General features: G+C 40.0%; 1 protein-coding gene and 1 long non-coding RNA gene across 3 annotated transcripts in view; one reads left to right on the forward strand and one right to left on the reverse strand.

The window, feature by feature from the left end:
- Positions 1 to 833: 833 nt before the first annotated feature.
- LOC139182239 (uncharacterized) lies at positions 834 to 16,653 on the reverse strand. The gene is made up of 2 exons (XR_011565887.1): positions 16,431 to 16,653; positions 834 to 1,109 (listed from the first exon to the last, which is right to left on the reverse strand). It is a non-coding gene; the product is annotated as an uncharacterized lncRNA (long non-coding RNA).
- Positions 16,654 to 16,784: 131 nt separating this feature from the next.
- NRDC (nardilysin convertase) overlaps positions 16,785 to 19,358 on the forward strand; it is a 102,768-nt gene continuing 100,194 nt past the window's right edge. The window contains exon 1 of one of the 2 annotated variants that reach the window (XM_019957497.2): positions 16,785 to 17,293. In XM_019957497.2, the coding sequence (XP_019813056.2) occupies positions 16,953 to 17,293 (341 nt within the window). In that variant the 5' untranslated portion in view covers positions 16,785 to 16,952. The remainder of the gene's footprint in view (positions 17,294 to 19,358) is intronic. The other variant, XM_019957498.2, reaches the window with a different exon arrangement.

Below are 19,358 nucleotides of genomic sequence, written 5' to 3' on the forward strand. Positions count from 1 at the left end.
CCATCTGTTTCCTGCCAGGACCCTAACTGATACAATATTGTTTGGGGATACAGAGACACTGTGGTAAAATTTACAAGGAAAAGCAAGGGAATTATTAACATAAAATTCAATACAGTTATTACCTCTATGGGGGAGGGAAATATGATACAAAAGAGCCACATGGGGGACTCATGTACTGGTAACATTCTATTTCTTAAACTAGGCTGTTTGTAGATGTGTATTTGCTTTATGATTACTCTTTAATATAATTATTCTTTAATATGTTGTAGATAACCTTTTGTATGTGTGATATATCTTACAGTAAAAATTAAAATAAAATATAATAAACTCCCACTAGAATGAAAGATTGTGAGGACAGAGATTTTTCTTTTTTTTTTGCTAGAATGATGTTGACACTAGAAAGTACAAAAATATGTGTTTGAACAACTTAATGGATATCCAACTTTGGCCTAGGACCTCCCCATCCATGATAGGGAGTCAAGGAATTTTTTAAAACTCTGAATCCCACTGTACAAGCTAGGAAGAGCTTTCCTTGTTCTGTCTTCCTTTTTACATATTCCACAGACTCTGTCTCTTTCCCTCTCTTCTTGGTGACTACCAAAGATCTATAGAATGGATAAGTATATCATGGTAGATTCATACAACGGGCTGTCATGCAGAACTGAATACGAATGAACTGTACCTGCACACTTGGGACTCCCAGGTGACTCAGTAATTCTGTTTTGGGTTATTCTATTCCCTCTCCACCCCATCCTTCTCTCAATCCAATTCCAGAATTAAATATACCCTCTCTTCATCTTTCTTTCTCCTTAGACCACAAATTCAAAGAGTCATTTTGTTTAAAGGATTTTATTACCAACCATTTTGGGGGAACAGAACAGGAATACAAAACAAGAAATATTTATATATAAAAGTCTTGGTTCCCTGGCTGTGACTTGAATTCCTTGTAGGAAGTCAGGTTAGGTTTTAGCCCTTTCTTTTTGACTATTCTTCCTGTGGGTTTGGTCATTACAACCCACTCTGGGTTGGTCCTTGGAGGAACGAGCTTGGTGGAATGACAGTGAACAACTTGCTTCTCTGAGGACTTCCAGGGAGCATCATTTCTCATTCTAGAAGTTATTCATTTAAAAGTGAAAGTGTTAGTCGCTCAGTCCTATCTGACTCTTTGTGACCCCAAGGACTGTACCCTACCAGGCTCCTCTGTCCATGGAATTTTCCAGGCAAGAATACTGGAGTGGGTAGCTATTCCCTTCTCTGGGGTATCTTCTTGACTCAGGGACTGAACCTTGGTCTGTTGCATTGCAGGAAGATTCTTCACTATCTGATCCACCAGGGAAGCCTTATTTAACATGCCCTGATAGTGGGTAATGGGATAGCTAAGAACAGGCAGATCAGCGTAAGAAAAACAAAACTATAAATCAGCCTCTTTCAATTTTTTTCTCACAGAGTAGAATATTCATTGCCAAAAAATAAAAATTAAAAAAAAGAGAAGCACAGGGTGTCCTATAGTCAAGCAAGTTTGGGAAATGCTGCATGTTACATTGTCCTTTTCGAGAATCAGAATATATGTTACCAAATTAATGACCTTGAGAACCAGCTGTCTCTCTCTCTCTCCACACACACACACACACACACACACACACACACTTAGTTGCTAACTTGTGTCTAGCTCTTTTGTGATCCCATGTACTGTAGCCTGCCAGACTCCTCTGTCCATGGCATTTCTCAGGCAAGAATATTGGAATGGGTTGCCATTTCCTTCTCCAGAGTATCTTCCTGATCCAGGGATCGAACCTTAATCTCCTGCATTGGCAGACAGTCTTTACCACTGAGCCACCAGGGAAGCCCTATATATATGTGTGTGTATGTGTATGTACAGGGTTCTATTTTTTTCACATCCCTGCCAACACTTGTTATTTTGTGTCTTTTATTTTTATAATAGCCATTTTAACAGTTGTGCAATGATTTGTGCGGTTTTGATTTGCATTTCCCTGATGATTGGTGATGCTGAGCACCGTTTCATGTACCTTTTTGCCATCTGTATGTCTTCTTTGGAATAATGTCTATACAGGACCTCTTTCCTTTTTAAAATGAGATTCTTTGCCTTTTTACTATTGAGTCATGAGTTCTTTGTGTATTTTGTATATTAACCCCTTATCAAATATATGATTTGCAAGTATTTCCTCCCATTCTGTAGGCTGCGTTTCATTTTATGAATTGTTTCCTTTGCTGTGCAGAAGCTTTTTAGTTTGATATAATTTCACTTGTTTATTTTTATTTTTGTTGCCTTTGCTTTTAGTGCCAAATTCTCCAAAAATCATGGTTAGACCAATCAATGTTAAGGAAATTACTCCTTATGTTTTCTTCTAGGAGTTTTGTGGTTTGGTGTCTAAGTTTAAGACTTTGATCCATTTTGAGTTGATTTTTGTGTAAGGTGTAAGATAAGAGCTTCATTCTTTTGCATATGGATGTCCAGTTTTCCCAACATTTATTGAAGAGATTGTCCTTTCCCTATTATATATTCTTGATACCTCTGCTCTAAGTTAATTGATCATATATGCATGGGTTTAATTCTGGCCTCTACTCTGTTTCATTGATCTGTGTGTTTTTATTCCAGTATCATACTGTTTTGATTACCATAGCTTTGCAATATAGTTTGAAATCAAGATGTGTGATGCCTCCAGCTTTGTTCTTTCTCAAGATTGTTTTGGCTATTTAGAATCTTTCGTTGTTCTAAATAGATATATAGTCTACAAGATCAAGCCTGAATGTATTGAAAATCAAGATTTCTTTTGTGAATTAAAGTGTAGGTGATTTACAATGTTGTATTAGTTTCAGGTGTACAGTGAAGTAATTCAGTTATATGTATATATACATATGCATGCATGCATGCTAAGTCACTTCAGTTGTGTCCAACTCTTTGTGACCCTGTGGACTGCAGCCTGCCAGGCTCTTCTGTCCATGGGATTCTCCAGGCAAGAATACTGGAGTGGGTTGCCATGCCTTCCTCCAGGGTATCTTCCTGACCTAGAGATTAAACCCTTGTCTCTGATCTCCCCTGCACTGGCAGACGGGTTCTTTACCACTAGTGCCACCTGGGAAGCCCATATATACATATATATGTATATATTCTTTTCTAGATTCTTTCTCATTATAGGTTATTAGAAGATATTGAGTATACTTCCTTGTGCAATGCAGTAAGTCCCTATTGTTTATCTATTTTATACATAGTAGTATATATCTGTTAATCCTAAACTCCTAATTTATCATTCCCTTCTCCTTATGTAATCATAAATTTGTATTTTTTTTTTCAGATTTCACATATAAGTAATGTCATGTGATATCTGTCTTTGAATTATTCCACTTAGTATGATAATCTCTAGGTCCATCCATGTTGCTGCAAATAGCATTATTTCATTCTTTTTTATGGCTGAGTAAAGTATATTTGTTTTTCAGTTGCTAAGACATGCTCGACCCTTTGTGACCTCATGGACTGCAGCACGCCAGTATATACATATATATGCCACATCTCCTTTATCCATTCATCTGTCAATGGGTATTTAGGTTGCTTCCATGTCTTGGCTATTGTAAATAGTGTTGCTATGAACATGGAGGTGCAGATATCTTTTCAAGTTAGTGATTTTGTCTTTTCTGGATGTATGCCCAGGAATGGAATTGCTGAATCATATGATAGTTCCATTTTTAATTTTTTGAGGAATCTCCATACTGTCTTCCATAGTGACTGCACCAATTCCATAGTGACTACATTCTTATCAACGCTGTACTAGGGTTCTTTTCTCCACACCCTCTTCAGAGTTAAGTTTTTAACAAGCTTAAAAAAACAAACATTCAAAGTGATCCTTTGAGAACAACAGAAGCCTAATCTACATCCTTAGAATCTTGGGATGCTAAGTAGACTTCCAGGAGTCCTATTTGTATGGGTACCCAATGGGCTCCTTGGGAAAAATGATAAATATGCCTTTTGGAGCAAGGGGTGTAGACAAGAACTGCCTCTGTTCTCCGGACTGAAAAAGGTAAAGAAAATAAAGTGAATTAAAGATTTTCTCTCATAACTGTATAGTCTTCTCCAAGTAGAAGTGAAATTTACATTATTAAGGAATATCTATTGAAATCTCCTCTGTCCATCTGGCTCGTTTTGTAAAACAAAAACCAACCAGCCAAACAAAAACCCCTGAGCTCTCGCAATGGAGTAATATCAGCAGTGGCTTAAATGGAGACAGGATTTATTTTGTCAAGACTAAAACAGAGTGGGAAGGAGGCTCAAGAGGGAGGGAATATTATATATTTATAGCTGATTCATGTTGTTGTACAGCAGAAACCAACACAACGTTGTAAAGCAATTATACTTCAATTAAAAAAAATAGACTTCTCTGATTGTTTGGTGATTAAGAATCTTCCTGCCAATGCAGGAGACACGAGTTTGATCCCTGATCTGAGAAGATTGCACATACCTTGGGGCAACTAAGCCCATGCGTCACATCTACTGAGCCCAGGAGCCCTAGAGCCCATGCTCCCTGCAACAAGAGAAGCCACCACAATCCGAAGCCCGTGCGCTGCAACCTGAGAGTAGTCCCAGCTCACTTCAACTACAGAAAGCCCACACACAGCAACGAAGACCCAACACAGCCAAAAATAAACAAACAGAACTCAAATAGAAAGGCTTTTCTTTCCCCCCACCTAAAATCCAAAATTCTTGTTCAAGAACAGGACATACATTCCCATGGCTCTAGCTCCACCTTGTGATTAATCAAGAAATCACCTACTTCCCATCAACTGGGGAGTTAAGTAGTCATCAGGATCTTTATAGTCAATACTTGCCAACAGTTCCTGATAACATATTAATTAATACTTTAGGCCAGGTCTGTGTACATGATATTCAAGAACTATGGCATTTAAACCTATGGCATTTAAACTATGGCATTTAAACAACACTATGAAAGATGTATTTTATAGATGGAAAACCATTGTTGAGAGTTACCAGAGTTTGTCATGTCCGACTCTTTTTGACCCTACGGATTGTGGCCTATTTACGGGCCACCTCAGTCCGTGGGATTCTCCAGGAAAGAAAACTTAAGAGGGTTGCTGTGCTCTCCTTCAGGGGATCTTCCCAACCCAGAGATCAAACCTGCGTCTTCTGCATTGCAGCAGATTCTTTATCCCTGAGCCACGAGGGAAGCCCCTTACCAGAGTTGAGCCCTTTTCAAAGATCATACACGCAGGGAATTAATTCCCTGGTGGTTCAATGGTTAGGACTCTGCTTCCACTGCAGGAGCCCTGGATCTTGCAAGCCACATGGCTTGGCCAGAAAAAAATCATACGGGTGGCAGTTAGGACTTAAACCAACCATTTCTAGGCTTTTCTTTTCAATCACAACTGTCTGCTTATAAACTAAGGCATACATACATCACATACATTTTTTTCCAACACACATGTAAACACATATCTTATTTAATCCTCTATTGCACGGATTTGCATTTTCAAGGCACTCCATAAGAAATGGATGATCCAAAGCAACAAATTAATGTTTAAATGACAGGCATTAGATTAGAGCATTAGGCCCTAGAATCAGGCTGATCTTGGTGATAAAATGGTATATTGGAAAAGCCAAGAGATTTGCTAGTTTGAATACCTGCTCTACCCCTTAATAGCTGTGTGGCCTTGGGCAAGTTACTTAAGGTCACTGGCCTCAGGTCCCTTAAGTGAATTAAGAACCAATGGACTCAAATAATGCTAATTTTTGTAAATCAAACTCTGGCTTACTTTTCATAGAAACTAATTTCTAAAAGTTAATGTATCAGTAAACAAAGAATCCTGTTGGAATGTGGTGATTGATTTTTAGTAGGTGGAAAAATTGGTCACATGATGAGTTGTTAAAATGCTCAGTGCATCTTTGAGAAGTGAAACTTTAAGAACATACACATAATAGAATAGTCCCCCCACCCAAAAGATGTCCACATCTTAATCTCTGGAATCTAGGAACATGTTCAGACACACAGCAAAGGGGAACTAAGGTTGCAGAAGGTATTAAGATTGCTAAATCAACTGACCCTAAAATAGGGAGATTATCTTGGATTATCTGGGTGGGTCCAACTTAATCATAAGGGATTTTTAATAAATGGGAGAGTCAAAGGAAGATGTAATTGTAGAGGAAAGGCATTGAGAGATGCACTGTAGCTTGTTTTGAAGATGGAGAAAGAGGGACATGAGCAAAAAAATGTGAGCAGCTTCCGGAAGCTAGAAAGAGCAATGAAATAGATTCTCTTCTAGAACCTTTAGAAAGAAATGCAACTCTGCTGACTCTTTAATTTTAGCCCAGTGATACCTGGGTCAGGGTTTTGTCCTACAGAATTGTAAGATAATATATCTGTGTTGTGTTAGCCACTAAGTTTGTGGCAATTTGTTATAGGAGCAATAGAAAACATACAGTATCTATGACCATCAGTGTGTCCAGACTTCTTACCTGTTTCCTATGCTGGTGTGGAAAAGGCACTGGACTTGGAATCTAAAGACTAAGTATCTCAGTTCTGCTTTTAAATAGCTGTGTGACTTCCAGTAAATCACAGTTCCTCTCTAAGCATGTTTATCATGTCCTGGCGCCTACCTCACAGAGTTGTTATGTACAGGAAGCGAGATAATGGATGTGTAGGTGCTGTAAAAACTATAAAGCATTCTATATATGACAGGAATTATTATTTACAGTGCCTAATACATAGTTGATATGCAAGAAATACTTGCAAAGTGGGATGTGGAAACTTGATTGCCAGGTACTTGGGAGAACAAGAGATCATATCTGATACCTGCTCTTAAGTTTTGTTGTTGCTGTTTAGTCACTAAATTGTATCCCACTCTTTGCAACCCCATGGACTAGAGCCCACTAAGCTTCTCTGTTCCTGGGATTTTCCAGGGAAGAATACTGGAGTGGGTTGCCATTTCCTTCTCCAGGGAATCTTCGTGACCCAGGGATCAAACCCAAGTCTCCTGCATTGGCAGGTGGATTCTTTGCTGCTGAGCCACCAGGGAAGCCCTCTTAAGTTGATTACAACATATAATTATGGAGATAACATATTCAGAAGAAGACTTAAACCGTAACTCAAAATTTACATAAGATAATAACACAAGAGAAGTCACAAGGTTACATATGATTAAGCAACAAAGAAGTGATACAAAACAAATATGTATCCTGAGTTCAACTATGGAATGGATGGTAAGTGTGGGATGAAAGACTCACAGAAGGATTGCAGCAGGAAGAAGGTCTTGAACAGGATCTTGGAGAGTGTGATCAGATGGAGAACAATTGCTACCATTATACCTACAAAGCACTGTTTTTCTACACACAATTCCTGGAATCATATTTTACATTTAGGACACTTGCATGCAGTTCCAGTGTTTCAAATGGTATTCTTTTTGATCTCCTTGGTAATGTTTTTTCCTTTTTTAAAAATTTCAAACTTACAGAAAATTTGTAAGAACGGTACAAAGGAGGCCTTCCCCACCCCTGAAACTTTTAGAATAAGTTATCCATATGATGCCTCACCACCCCCAAATTATCAATTATATAGGGCTTTCCTGGTGGCTCAGTGGTATATAACATTATGATAACATTATATCAATTATCATATATAACCTTGTGACTTCTCTTATGTTATTGTCTTATATAAACTTTGAGTTAGTTTAAATCTTCTTTTGAATATATTATCTCCATAATTATATGCCGTAAACAATTCAGAGCAGATATCACATATGATCTCCTGTTCTCCTCCAAGTATTTAGCATGTTTCCACATCCCATTTTGCAAATATTTCTTGCATATCAGTTATGTATTAGGCACTGCAAATAATAATAATTCTGTTTATATATAGAATGCTTTATAGTTTTTTACACTTATACATCCATTGTCAGGAAATTAACATCTATGCATTACTATTGTCTAATCCACAGATTCCATTCAAGTTTATCAAACTGTCCCAATAATGTCCTTTATAGTGATGCATTTAATTTTCAAATCTCATTAATCTTAAAGCAAAACAGTTCCTGAACCTTTGATTTTTGTAACCTTTCCCTTTTAAAGATCATGTAAATTATTTTACAGAATATTTCTCCCAATCTGTATTTATGATGTTTCTTTTTAATTAGATTCAGGTTTTACATTTTCAGCAGGGATAGCACAGAAGTATGCTGGGTTTTTCCCTCATTGCATACCACTCAGTTCAGTTCAGCCGCTCAGCTGTGTCAGATTCTTTCTGATCCCATGCACTGCAGCACGCCAAGCTTCCCTGTCCATCACCAACTCCCGGAGTTCACCCAAACTCATGTCCATTAAGTCAGTGATGCCATTCAATCATCTCATCCTCTGTTGTCCCCTTCTCCTCCCACTTTCAATCTTTCCCAGCATCAGGGTCTTTTCAAATGAGTCAGCTCTTCACATCAGGTGGCCAAAGTACTGGAGTTTCAGCTTCAACATCATTCCTTCCAATGAACACTCGGGACTGCTCTTTAGGATGGACTGGTTGGATCTCCTTGCTGTCCAAGGGACTCTCAAGAGTCTTCTCCAACATCACAGTTCAAAAGCAACAATTCTTTGGCACTCAGCTTTCTTTATAGTCCAGCTCTCACATCCATACATGACTACTGGAAAACCATAGCCTTGACTAGACAGATCTTTGTTGGCAAAGTAATGTCTCTGCTTTTTAATATGCTGTCTAGGTTGGTCACAACTTTTCTTCCAAGGAGTAAGCATCTTTTAGTTTCATGGCTGCATGAAAATCACTATCTGCAGTGATTTTGGAGCCCAAAAAATTAAAGTCTGCCACTGTTTCCTCATCTACTTGCTATGAAGTGATGGGACCAGATGCCATGATCTTAGTTTTCCGAATGTTGAGCTTTAAGCCAACTTTTTCACTCTCCTCTTTCACTTTCATCAAGAGGCTCTTTAGTTCTTCTTCACTTTCTGCCATAAGGGTGGTGTCATCTGCATATCTGAGGTTATTGATATTTTTCCCTGCAATCCTGATTCCAGCTTGTGCTTCATCTAGCCTAGCATTTCTCATGATGTACTCTGCATATAAGTTAAATAAGCTGGGTGACAATATACAGCCTTGACATACTCCTTTTCCTATTTGGAACCAGTCTGTTGTTCCATGTCCAGTTCTAACTGTTGCTTCCTGACCTGCATACAGATTTCTCAAGAGGCAAGTCAGGTGGTCTGGTAATCCCATCTCTTTCAGAATTTTCCACAGTTTATTGTGATCCACACAGTCAAAGGCTTTGGCATAGTCAATAAAGCAGAAATAGATGTTTTTCTGGAACTCTCTTGCTTTTTCCATGATCCAGCAGATGTTGGCAATTGGATCTCTGGTTCCTCTGCCTTTTCTAAAACCAGCCTGAACATCTGGAAGTTCACAGTTCATGTATTGTTGAAGCCTGGCTTGGAGAATTTTGAGCATTACTTTACTAGCATGTGAGATGAGTGCAATTGTGTGGCAGTTTGAGCATTCTTTGGCACTGCCTTTCTTTGGGATTGGAATGAAAACTGACCTTTTCCAGTCCTGTGGCCACTGCTGAGTTTTCCAAATTTGCTGGCATACTGAGTGCAGCACTTTCACAACATCATCTTTTAGGATTTGAAATAGCTCAACTGGGCTTCCATCACCTCCACTAGCTTTGTTCATAGTAATGCTTCTTAAGGTCCACTTGACTTCACATTCCAGGCTGTTTAGCTCTCAGTGAGTGATCACACCATCATGATTATCTGGGTCATGAAAATCTTTTTTGTACAGTTCAATTTGTTCATTACTGATGCTGTGTTCACTGATTAAATGGTACTTGCCAGGCTTTCTCTTTGTGAAATTGTTCTTTTCTCCTTAACTACTAAGAGTTTTGCAGGGAGTTACTTTGAGACCATGCAAATTTCCCATTCTTCATCAAATTTTCACCAAGTTAGCACGCATAGATGTTTCTTGGTTGATTATTATTGTTACGATCATCAAATGATTTTATAATTCCATCATGAATGGAATTCCAACATTCATTATTGCAGAATGCCACTGAAACAAAGTTTTCTTTTCTCCCTATTTGTTTCTTCATATCAGTTCAGACGCATGCATTCCTATTCTATACAATGGACTATAATCATTCACCATCATTATTTATTTTGATTTTTTTCAAGTCGTCCTATTCTGCTCCTGTGGGGAGAATAAGAGCCTCTTCAAGCAAATCTCTGTGTTGTTTTCACAGGTCTTCATCATTCTCTGAATATTTCCTTATTTTTTGGCATACAAGATGTTTCAGATTCATCTTGTACCTTCCCTGCCCTAGAGCCTTGAAATCAGCCATTTCTCCAACAAGCCCTGGTTCCTTTCAGTGGAAAATTGCCTTTTAGTGGAGAGCAGCATTTAGAAACAAAGTTGGAGGTATTAGATATGCTCATTGCTTTTGGGGTGTCACTGCTCCCAGGCCCTCTCAGAGAACATGGCTTGAAAATATGTTATGCATATATATACTCACATATGCATGTGTACATGAACATCTACCTCTATATTTACATCTATCAATTAAAAGTTGTCAGCTCACATGTGACACCCACAATTCTAGGCCAATACCACAGATTTCATTCTGATTCCTATCTTTTCATATCTGTAACTCCCTTCTCACACAGTGAGGAAACTGACTCCCATTATCTTCAGTATATTTACTAATCTGATAAATCACTCCTGTATGTAACCAATCTCCATTACTACCACTGCCCTCTCTCCTCACCCTCCTTATTCTGCTAGGACTCTGATACATTGCACCCTCAGCCCACGTATTCACCCTCTTCATATGGCTCATGCTCTAACACTTCTCTTCAGGCAGCTCTTGCATATCTGGGTGCAGGTTTCTATCTTGATTAGCCCCACTTATGCTAATAGTTATTATGCTAAGTGCATAATAACTTATGCTAATAATAATTAGACATAATTATTCAGAAAGGAAGGGAAGAAGACTGATGGAAAACCAGACACTTTCTTTTTTAAATTGAAGTATAATTGATTCATAAAGTTGTGTTAGTTTTAGGTTCACAGCAAAGTGATTCAGCTATATATGCATAGCTGAACTTGAGCAAACTCTGGGAGACAACGGAGGACAGGGAATTCTTTTGTGCTGCATTACAGAGTAGGACATGACTTAGTGAACTGAACAACAACAACACACACATATATACATATACATATATATATGTGTGTGTGTGTGTATGTGTGTGTGTATATATATATACACACACACACCACTGAGCCACCAAGGAAGCCCTGTATATGTTAATCTTAATGTAATCTGGGGGCTACATTCAATGAGGTTGAAAGAGTTAGACATGACTCAGTGATAAAACCACCACCGCTACCACCACCACCTCTCTTCTGAATCCCTAGGTCTCTTGAAACTTCAGTTTTCCCTCCTTTTTCCTGTATTGTTCATTTTTTAATTCAACAAGTATTTATTGAATATCCCCTATGTATCAGATGCTATTGTTGATGTTGGGTATATGGGGGGAGAAAAGACAAAGTACCAATTCTCCAATGGACCTTATAAAATAGAGAACATACATAGACAATAAGCTAATGGGCAAATAATATAATTTCAGATAATAAGTGTGTGTAAAATAAATTCAGATAATGTGTGTGTGTGTGTGTGTGTATGTGTGGTGTAAGTTGCTCAGTAGTGTCTGACTCTTTGTGACCCCATGGGCTGTAGCCCACCAGGCTCCTCTGTATGAAATTCTCCAGGCAAATATACTGTAGTGGGTAACCATTCCCTTCTCCAAGGGATCTTCCGGAACCAGGGGTCAAACCCAGGTCTCCTGCATTGCAGGCACATTCTGACTGCCTGAGCCACCAGGGAAGCCCTTATTTTAGATAGAATGGTAAGAGAAGGCCTCTCTTAAGAGGTGACATTTGAGCTGACATAGTATGGTGAGAAGGAAGCAGTGATGCAAAATGTAAAGGAAGAACAGTCCAAGCAAAGGAACAGACATAATGATCCTAAGGCAAGAAAAACCCTTGTATTTTGGAAGACATTAAGAAAGCCAATATGAATGGAGCAAAGGGCAGAATGGTAGAGGAGACTGTAAACACAGAGGAAGAACAGAAATCATGTATGAGTCTTATAGGCTATGACAAACAGCTAGATTTTATTCAAAGTGATAAGTCACTGATAGGTCTTAAAAAGGGGAGTAATATGATCTCATTTCTGATTCATATATTTTAAGTGTCATTTTATATCTTCACATTTTCCCTTACAGGCTGAATCTCAAAATCTGTCTCTTTAGATCAGAAATGAGGATCTCTTACAAATGAGGAGTATTTGTAACAGAAAAACTAGTGATAAATGGGCTTCCCAGTTGGCTCAGTGGGTAAAGAATCTACCTGCCATGCAAGAAATGTGGGTTCAATCCCTGGGTCAGGAAGATCCTTTGGAGGAGGGCAAGGCAACCCATTCCAGTATTCTTGCCCAGAGAATCCCATGGGTAGAAGAGCCTGGAGGGCTACAGTCCATAGGGATGCAAAGAGTTGGACACAACTGACATGTCTAAGCATGCACGCACACAACTTGTGGTAAAGAATCCACCTGTCAATGCAGGAGATGCAAGAGACAAGGGTTTCATCTCTGGCACGGGAAGAGACCCTGAAGGAGAAAATGGCAACCCACTCTAGTATTCTTGCCTGGAAAATTCCATGCACAGAGAGCCTGGCAGCTACAGTCCATGGGATTACAGAGTCAGACATGACTGAAACACACACAGGAGCACGAGCAGTTCACATATGTTTTAGAGTTACTCTTAACTTATTTTGAAGTTTGAACACCAAATTATTCCTAGAAGTATGCTTACAGTACAGGAGAAAACTATTTTTATAGTCACACAAATTCCTTGGTATGTTTTGCATATATTTAGTCTCACAACAGAAGATTCTACAAGAATATGCCTACTTCCTGACCTAGATACAAGGCTACCAAACGTGGAGTGGGTAGGACATTAATAACTAAAGCTCTAAAGGCATAATTGCCTAGAGTGTGGGCCCAGGACTTAACTGTAAATATGTTTTTTACCTATTTCCTCTTTCTGTGCCTTTCCTCCCACATTTAGCAATGTCTTCATCCACCCCAGGTTTATGGTGATCTCAAGTTGGCCATGGGGTGATTCAAAGAGGGGGAAATCAGAACAAATCCATTCACAAAATGGTGCTTAAATTTCTCTCAAGGATATTACTGGCAGTTAGGAGTTGTAAAGACAATGCTGCATCATTAATAGGGAAATTTTAGACACTAAAGTAAAATAGATAACTCTGCACTCTTACTCAACTTAGAATCAACATTCCACATTTCCAATTTATCCTCTTGTAAGCTTCAAGAGAACAAGAAAACTTCTTGTTCATTACTATTCCCAGTGTTTGGTACATGTTAGAGCGCTCACTTTGTTGGCTAAATGAATAAATGAATGCCTAATTACAGACTGTTACTATATTTCAATAGTAATATAGTAATAGCCTGTTACTACACATATATAGTAATAGTCTGGTGACCTGCAAGATTCAGAGGTCTCTTTATAAAAGGAAAAACAGGTCACACTTTAGGATGTGGTCTTTGATTCTAGTCAGAAAATTCCAATTATTGTCTGAATTTGAAGCTTCCCTACTGTAATATATATATATATATATATATATATATATATACACACACACACACATATATATATATATAGGGCAAGGAGTCCTTGGAGTAAAAGAACCTGAAGAAAAGAACCAGATACAGTTTTTTGACATTTGTTGTCCTTGTTCAGTCACCTCTGACTCTTTGCAACTTCATGAAACTGCAGCATGCCAGGCTTCTCTGTGAGAGTTGGACCATAAAGAAGGCTGAGCGCTAAAGAACTGATGCTTTAGAGTTGTGGTGCTGGAGAAGACTCCCGAGTCCCTTCGACAACAAGGAGATCACACCAGTCAATCCTAAAGGAAATCAACGCTGAATATTCATTGGAAGGATTGATGCTAAAGCTCTAATACTTTGGCTACCTGATGCAAAGAGCCTACTTACTGGAAGATGCTGGGAAAGATTGAGGGCAGGAGAAGGGGATGGCAGAGGATAAGATGGTTAGATAGCATCACCGACTCAATGGACATGAATTTGCACAAACTCCCAGAGATAAAGGACAGAGAAGCCTGGTGTGCTGCAAGTCCACCTGGTCTCAAAAAGTTGCACAAGACTTAGTGACTGAACAACTACTGCCAAGAGGCAAACCCAGTTTTGGGAATCATTACTTGTAATGTGTTACTGCTTTGGAGAATTTAAAAAACACAGTACCTCTAAAGAGACATGTCACTTCAGGTATTTATTCAACAACAAATATCACTGACTATTTTACTACAATGTGCTGGGAAGCTGTGCTAGGAATTGGTAATAAGGGGAAAGGAAAACACTGCTTTGAAGGAGGGCAATCTAGTGGAGTTACTTACTATAAAAATGATAGGTTCTTGAAAATAAACTGGAAATTCGAGCAATATTTTTCAATTAATTTATCTCATCTGCTGCCCTAGTTGTTTCATAATCTCCTACTCAAGTAGGATCTTTGCACTTCTCCTTCCAAACTTTTTATTTAACCTGCATTGTCATAGCTTTCACTTAAAAAAAAAATCGATTTTATGTTTCTCCCCCTTTGAATTCAAGCTCCAAGAAGGCAAAGATTTTTGTTTTGTTTATGACTGTATTCCCTGTGCCTGGAGTTGCGGACACCTAGAAAAATTTAGAGACTTACAACAATCGTCAATAAATCTCCTTGCTTCATGTGTTTCTCCATTCATTCATATTTATTCCTTTGGTGTGCTAGGAATCCATATATCATAGTTAATATATTGTATGGCAGTTGCATTTTCCAGTATGTCGGTCTCAATTACATTTTGCCTACCAAAAGCTGTTGAAAGCAGAAAAACCTTTGGGAAAAAGGACTTGAGGGTAGTAGCCTGACACGAGATGGAGGCTCAGTAAAAGTTGGTTAATTTAACAACTTTGACTGTGTGGATCACAATAAACTGTGGAAAATTCTGAAAGAGATGTGAATACCAGACCACCTGACTTGCCTCTTGAGAAACCTGTATGTAGGTCAGGAAACAACAGTTGGAACTGGACATCGAACAACAGACTGGCTCCAAATAGAAAAAGGAGTACGTCAGGCTGTATACTGTCACCCTGCTTATTTAACTTATATGCAGAGTACATCATGAGAAACGGTGGGCTGGAGGAAGCACAAGCTGGAATCAAGATTGCCAGAAGAAATATCAATAACCTCAGATATGCAGATGACACCACCCTTATGGCAGAAAGGTAAGAAGAACTAAAAAGCCTCTTGATGAGTGAAAAAGTTGGCTTAAAGCTCAACATTCAGAAAACTGAGGTCATGGCATCCGGTCCCATCACTTCATGGGAAATAGATGGGGAAACAGTGGAAACAGTGGCTGACTTTATTTTTCCGGGCTCCAAAAATCACTGGAGATGGTGAGTGCAGCCATGAAATTAAAAGACGCTTACTCATTGGAAGGAAAGTTATGACCAACCTAGACAGCATGTCAAAAAGCAGAGACATTACTTTGCCAACAAAGGTCAAGGCTATAGTTTTTCCAGTGGTCATGTACGACTGTGAGAGTTGGACTATAAAGAAAGCTGAGCACGGAAGAATTGATGCTTTTGAACTGTGGTGTTGGAGAAGACTCTTGAGAGTCCCTTGGACTGCAAGGAGATCCAACCAGTCCGTCCTAAAGGAAATCAGCCTGAATACTCATTGGAAGGACTGATGTTGAAGCTGAAACTCCAATACTTTGACCACCTGATATGAAGAGCTGACTCATCTGAAAAGACCCTGATGCTGGAAAAGATTGAGGGCAGGAGGAGAAGGGGCCGACAGAGGATGAGATGGCTGGATGGCATCACCAACTCGATGGACATGGGTTTGGGTGGACTCCGGGAGTTGGTGATGGACAGGGGAGGCCTGGCGTGCTGCGGTTCATGGGGTCGCAGAGTCGGACAGGACTGAGCGACTGAACTGAACTGAACGCTGTGAACTCTCATCTGCGAGGGAGCTAAAAAATGTTTTCGCACAATAGAGTGAACACATCTACACCTGTCTTTTAAGCACTTTCTAGGCCTTGAAGGCGAGCAGCACTAATGTCTGGCAGGCTACAAAAAAGGAGACTCAAAATGACTATTTCTATCGTTCAGCTCAGCTCCAGATGCCGCTGCCATCCGGCGGCAGAAAAATACTTCCGGCGTTCTGCTTTTAACGTGCTGAGTCACTGCCAAAGTCTCCACCCCAGGTTTGAGAAGCAGGATGCACAAAATATGACATAAATGGTGGGGGAAAGGCTGGGGGATTTTCTCCACTCGCTTACCAGTTTTCGCCTCAGGGCAATATTTTCCTCTGAGCCACAGAGCCCACTCAGTTGCTACCTCAAACCCCCTCCACGCTTACGTCATAAACGCTGCGCAGCAGTCCTGCGCCCTTCTCCCGTCGGCCAACGCGCCGCTCTCTCCGCCTCTTCTTCTTCGCCCCTCCTACCTCTGGTTTCGAAAAGCTCGCTGGGTGCTTTGAGAATCCGGCCCGGTCTCTGGCTCCTTTTTTTATTCCCTGTTCCTATTGGTTGGTTACTTGCGCGTGACTGCTCTCTTGCCTTATGATTGGCTAATATCAGTTGCGTCATCGACGGTCAGGAGGGTGGGGGGGATGAGGGAAGTTGGCTTGAGGGAGACCGGATTGGGGGAGGGGTTCAGGCCTGTCCACCTCAGCGGCTGCGGCAGCAACAGCGCCGGCGGCCACCGCCTCTGGAACGCGGAGGAGGAGGAGCGGCTGGAGGAGTAGGAGGAGGAGGTGGACCCTAGGGAACGGCATGCCCAGCGTTCCGTCTTGGTAGTGAATGCTGAGGAGAGTCGCGGTAGCTGCAGTCTGTGCCACCGGGAGGAAGTTGTGTGAGGCCGGGCGGGAGCTCGCGGCGCTTTCGAGAATAGAAGCGCGGGGTCGGTGTGAAGACTCGGCGGCTGCCAGACACTTTCCTACACTGACCATGCCTGGAAGGAACAAGGCGAAGTCCACCTGCAGCTGCCCTGACCTGCAGCCCAATGGACAAGATTTGGGCGAGAGCGGCCGGGTTGCCCGTCTGGGAGCCGATGAATCTGAGGAGGAGGGACGGAGGGGGCCTGTCAATAATGCCGGAGACCCTGAGATCATTAAGTCTCCCAGCGACCCCAAGCAATACCGGTAAGGGAGGAGGCGGGCGTCTCTGTTCCCGCTGTGGTCACTTCTTTTATCCTAATCTTCCGAAGGAGCATCAGGGGCACTATTTCCCACGCCAAAAACTTGCTTGGATGGAGGTGGCAAGGGCAGTTAGGGGCATCTATGTGGTGTCAGCTCTAAGAGGGGGAGATGTTGGGTTCCACCGGGAATCAGGAAGTTAGAATGGGGAGGGTTTGTTCGAGTAGTTTTGACATTCTCTCAGGCAAGAATGGAGGTTTTTCTTTCCTTTTTTTTTTTTTTTAAACTTCTTATTTTGTATTGGGGTATAGCGGATTAACAGTGTTGTAGTAGTTTCAAGTGAACAAACAAGGAATTCAGCCATACAAATGCATGTATCCGTTCTCCTCCAAAACGCTCACTTATCCAGGCTGCCACATAATGTTGAGCAGAGTTCCATGTGCTATCCAATATCTTGTTGGTTATCCATTTTAACTATAGCAGTATGTACCTGACTTTCCCAAATTCCCTTTTTCCACCAGTCAGCCATAAATTCGTTTTCTAAGCCTATGAGTTTCGGGTTTTTTAAGTTCATTTGTATTTTTTTTTTTTTTAAGATTCCGTATATGAGGGCTATCATATGGTATTTCTCCTTCTCTGACTTCACTCAGTATGACACTCTCTAGGTCCATTATTTCACTCTTTTTAATGGTTGAGTAATATTCCATTGTGTGTGTGTACTACGTCTTTTATGCATTCCTCTGTCCATGGACATTTAGGTTGCTTCTGTGTCTTGGCTGTTGTAAACGGTGTTGCAGTGAACACTGGAAGTGCAAGTATCTTTTCAGACCATGTTTTTCTCTGGATATATGCCCAGGAGTGGGATTGTAGGGTCATATGGTAGCTCTGTTTTTACTTTTTTCTTCCATCCTATTCAAGAATGGGGTTTTTCTGAGGAAGGCAGGCTGGATGGTCAGGGACACTTGGTATTATATTTGAGGAAAGGTTGAAGGAGCTGGGGATTTTAATTCTGAAGAGGATACGTAAGGGGCATAGTGTCACTATCCACAACTACTTGCTGCTGCTGCTGCTAAGTCGCTTCAGTCGTGTCTGACTCTGTGCGACCCCTTACATGGCTTGAGGTGCCTGTAATTGAAAGGGGTAAAACTAATGGCTGGAAGTTACTAAAGGATCATGTAGTTTCACTAAAAGAACTTAGGTATTAGAGTTGGCCTAAGATGAGGTAACTTATTTCCATGGGTTGTTTCTCATTGCTAAGAATGGTTGGGTGCCCTCTTCTAAGAATGTATTAGAGAGATCTTGAGTCTCATTTGGGTGAGTCAGAGAAGACTTGTAAGATTTCTCCCAATCCTGAATTTTCCAATTTTTGGTTTATACCATAATCCTCTAAACATCTGTAATAACAATCCCCACCTAAATATTTTCTTCACATGTAACTTATTCCATAGAATGCCATGACTATAATGTATTTTATTTATTTATTTATTTTTTTAAAATTGTAATCAACTTTGTTTATTCCTCAATCTCATATCCACTTTTTTAATCTTGTTTTTCCATCCTTTCCTTCAGCCAGTAGATAGGAACACAAAATTTTGATTTGAAAGCAATTAGTTCCAAAGTTTTAATTTTAAAAATGTAACAACATCAAACACTGTGAATGTATTCACACTGAATTGTACACTTACCATGGTTGAAAGAGTACATATTCTGTTGTATATATTTCTACCACAATTTTTTAAAGGACAAAAGTTAACAATATCGATCACAAGAGGTTGCTACCTTTAATCCTGACCCTGTGCATTAATACTTTTGTAGTACCCTTTTCTTTTTTACATGTATGGATATTGTGTATACTCCAATAACTGTAAAATGGCAGAGGTGATTTATAATTTCTATCTCCTAATAATACTGCTATTTAAAGAAATATAAACAGCAGTTCACAGAATGCGGCTGCCACTGAAATATCAGAGATATTGTTTTCTCTATAAAGAATTTATTTTTTATCATCAACTGATTTGGATAATGGTTTAGAGTGTTTTCTGGGTATCCTTTCACCCCAAAACACTTTGTG

The sequence above is a fragment of the Bos indicus genome, chromosome 3 (assembly GCF_029378745.1).
Source record: "Bos indicus isolate NIAB-ARS_2022 breed Sahiwal x Tharparkar chromosome 3, NIAB-ARS_B.indTharparkar_mat_pri_1.0, whole genome shotgun sequence".
Lineage (NCBI taxonomy): Eukaryota > Metazoa > Chordata > Mammalia > Artiodactyla > Bovidae > Bos > Bos indicus.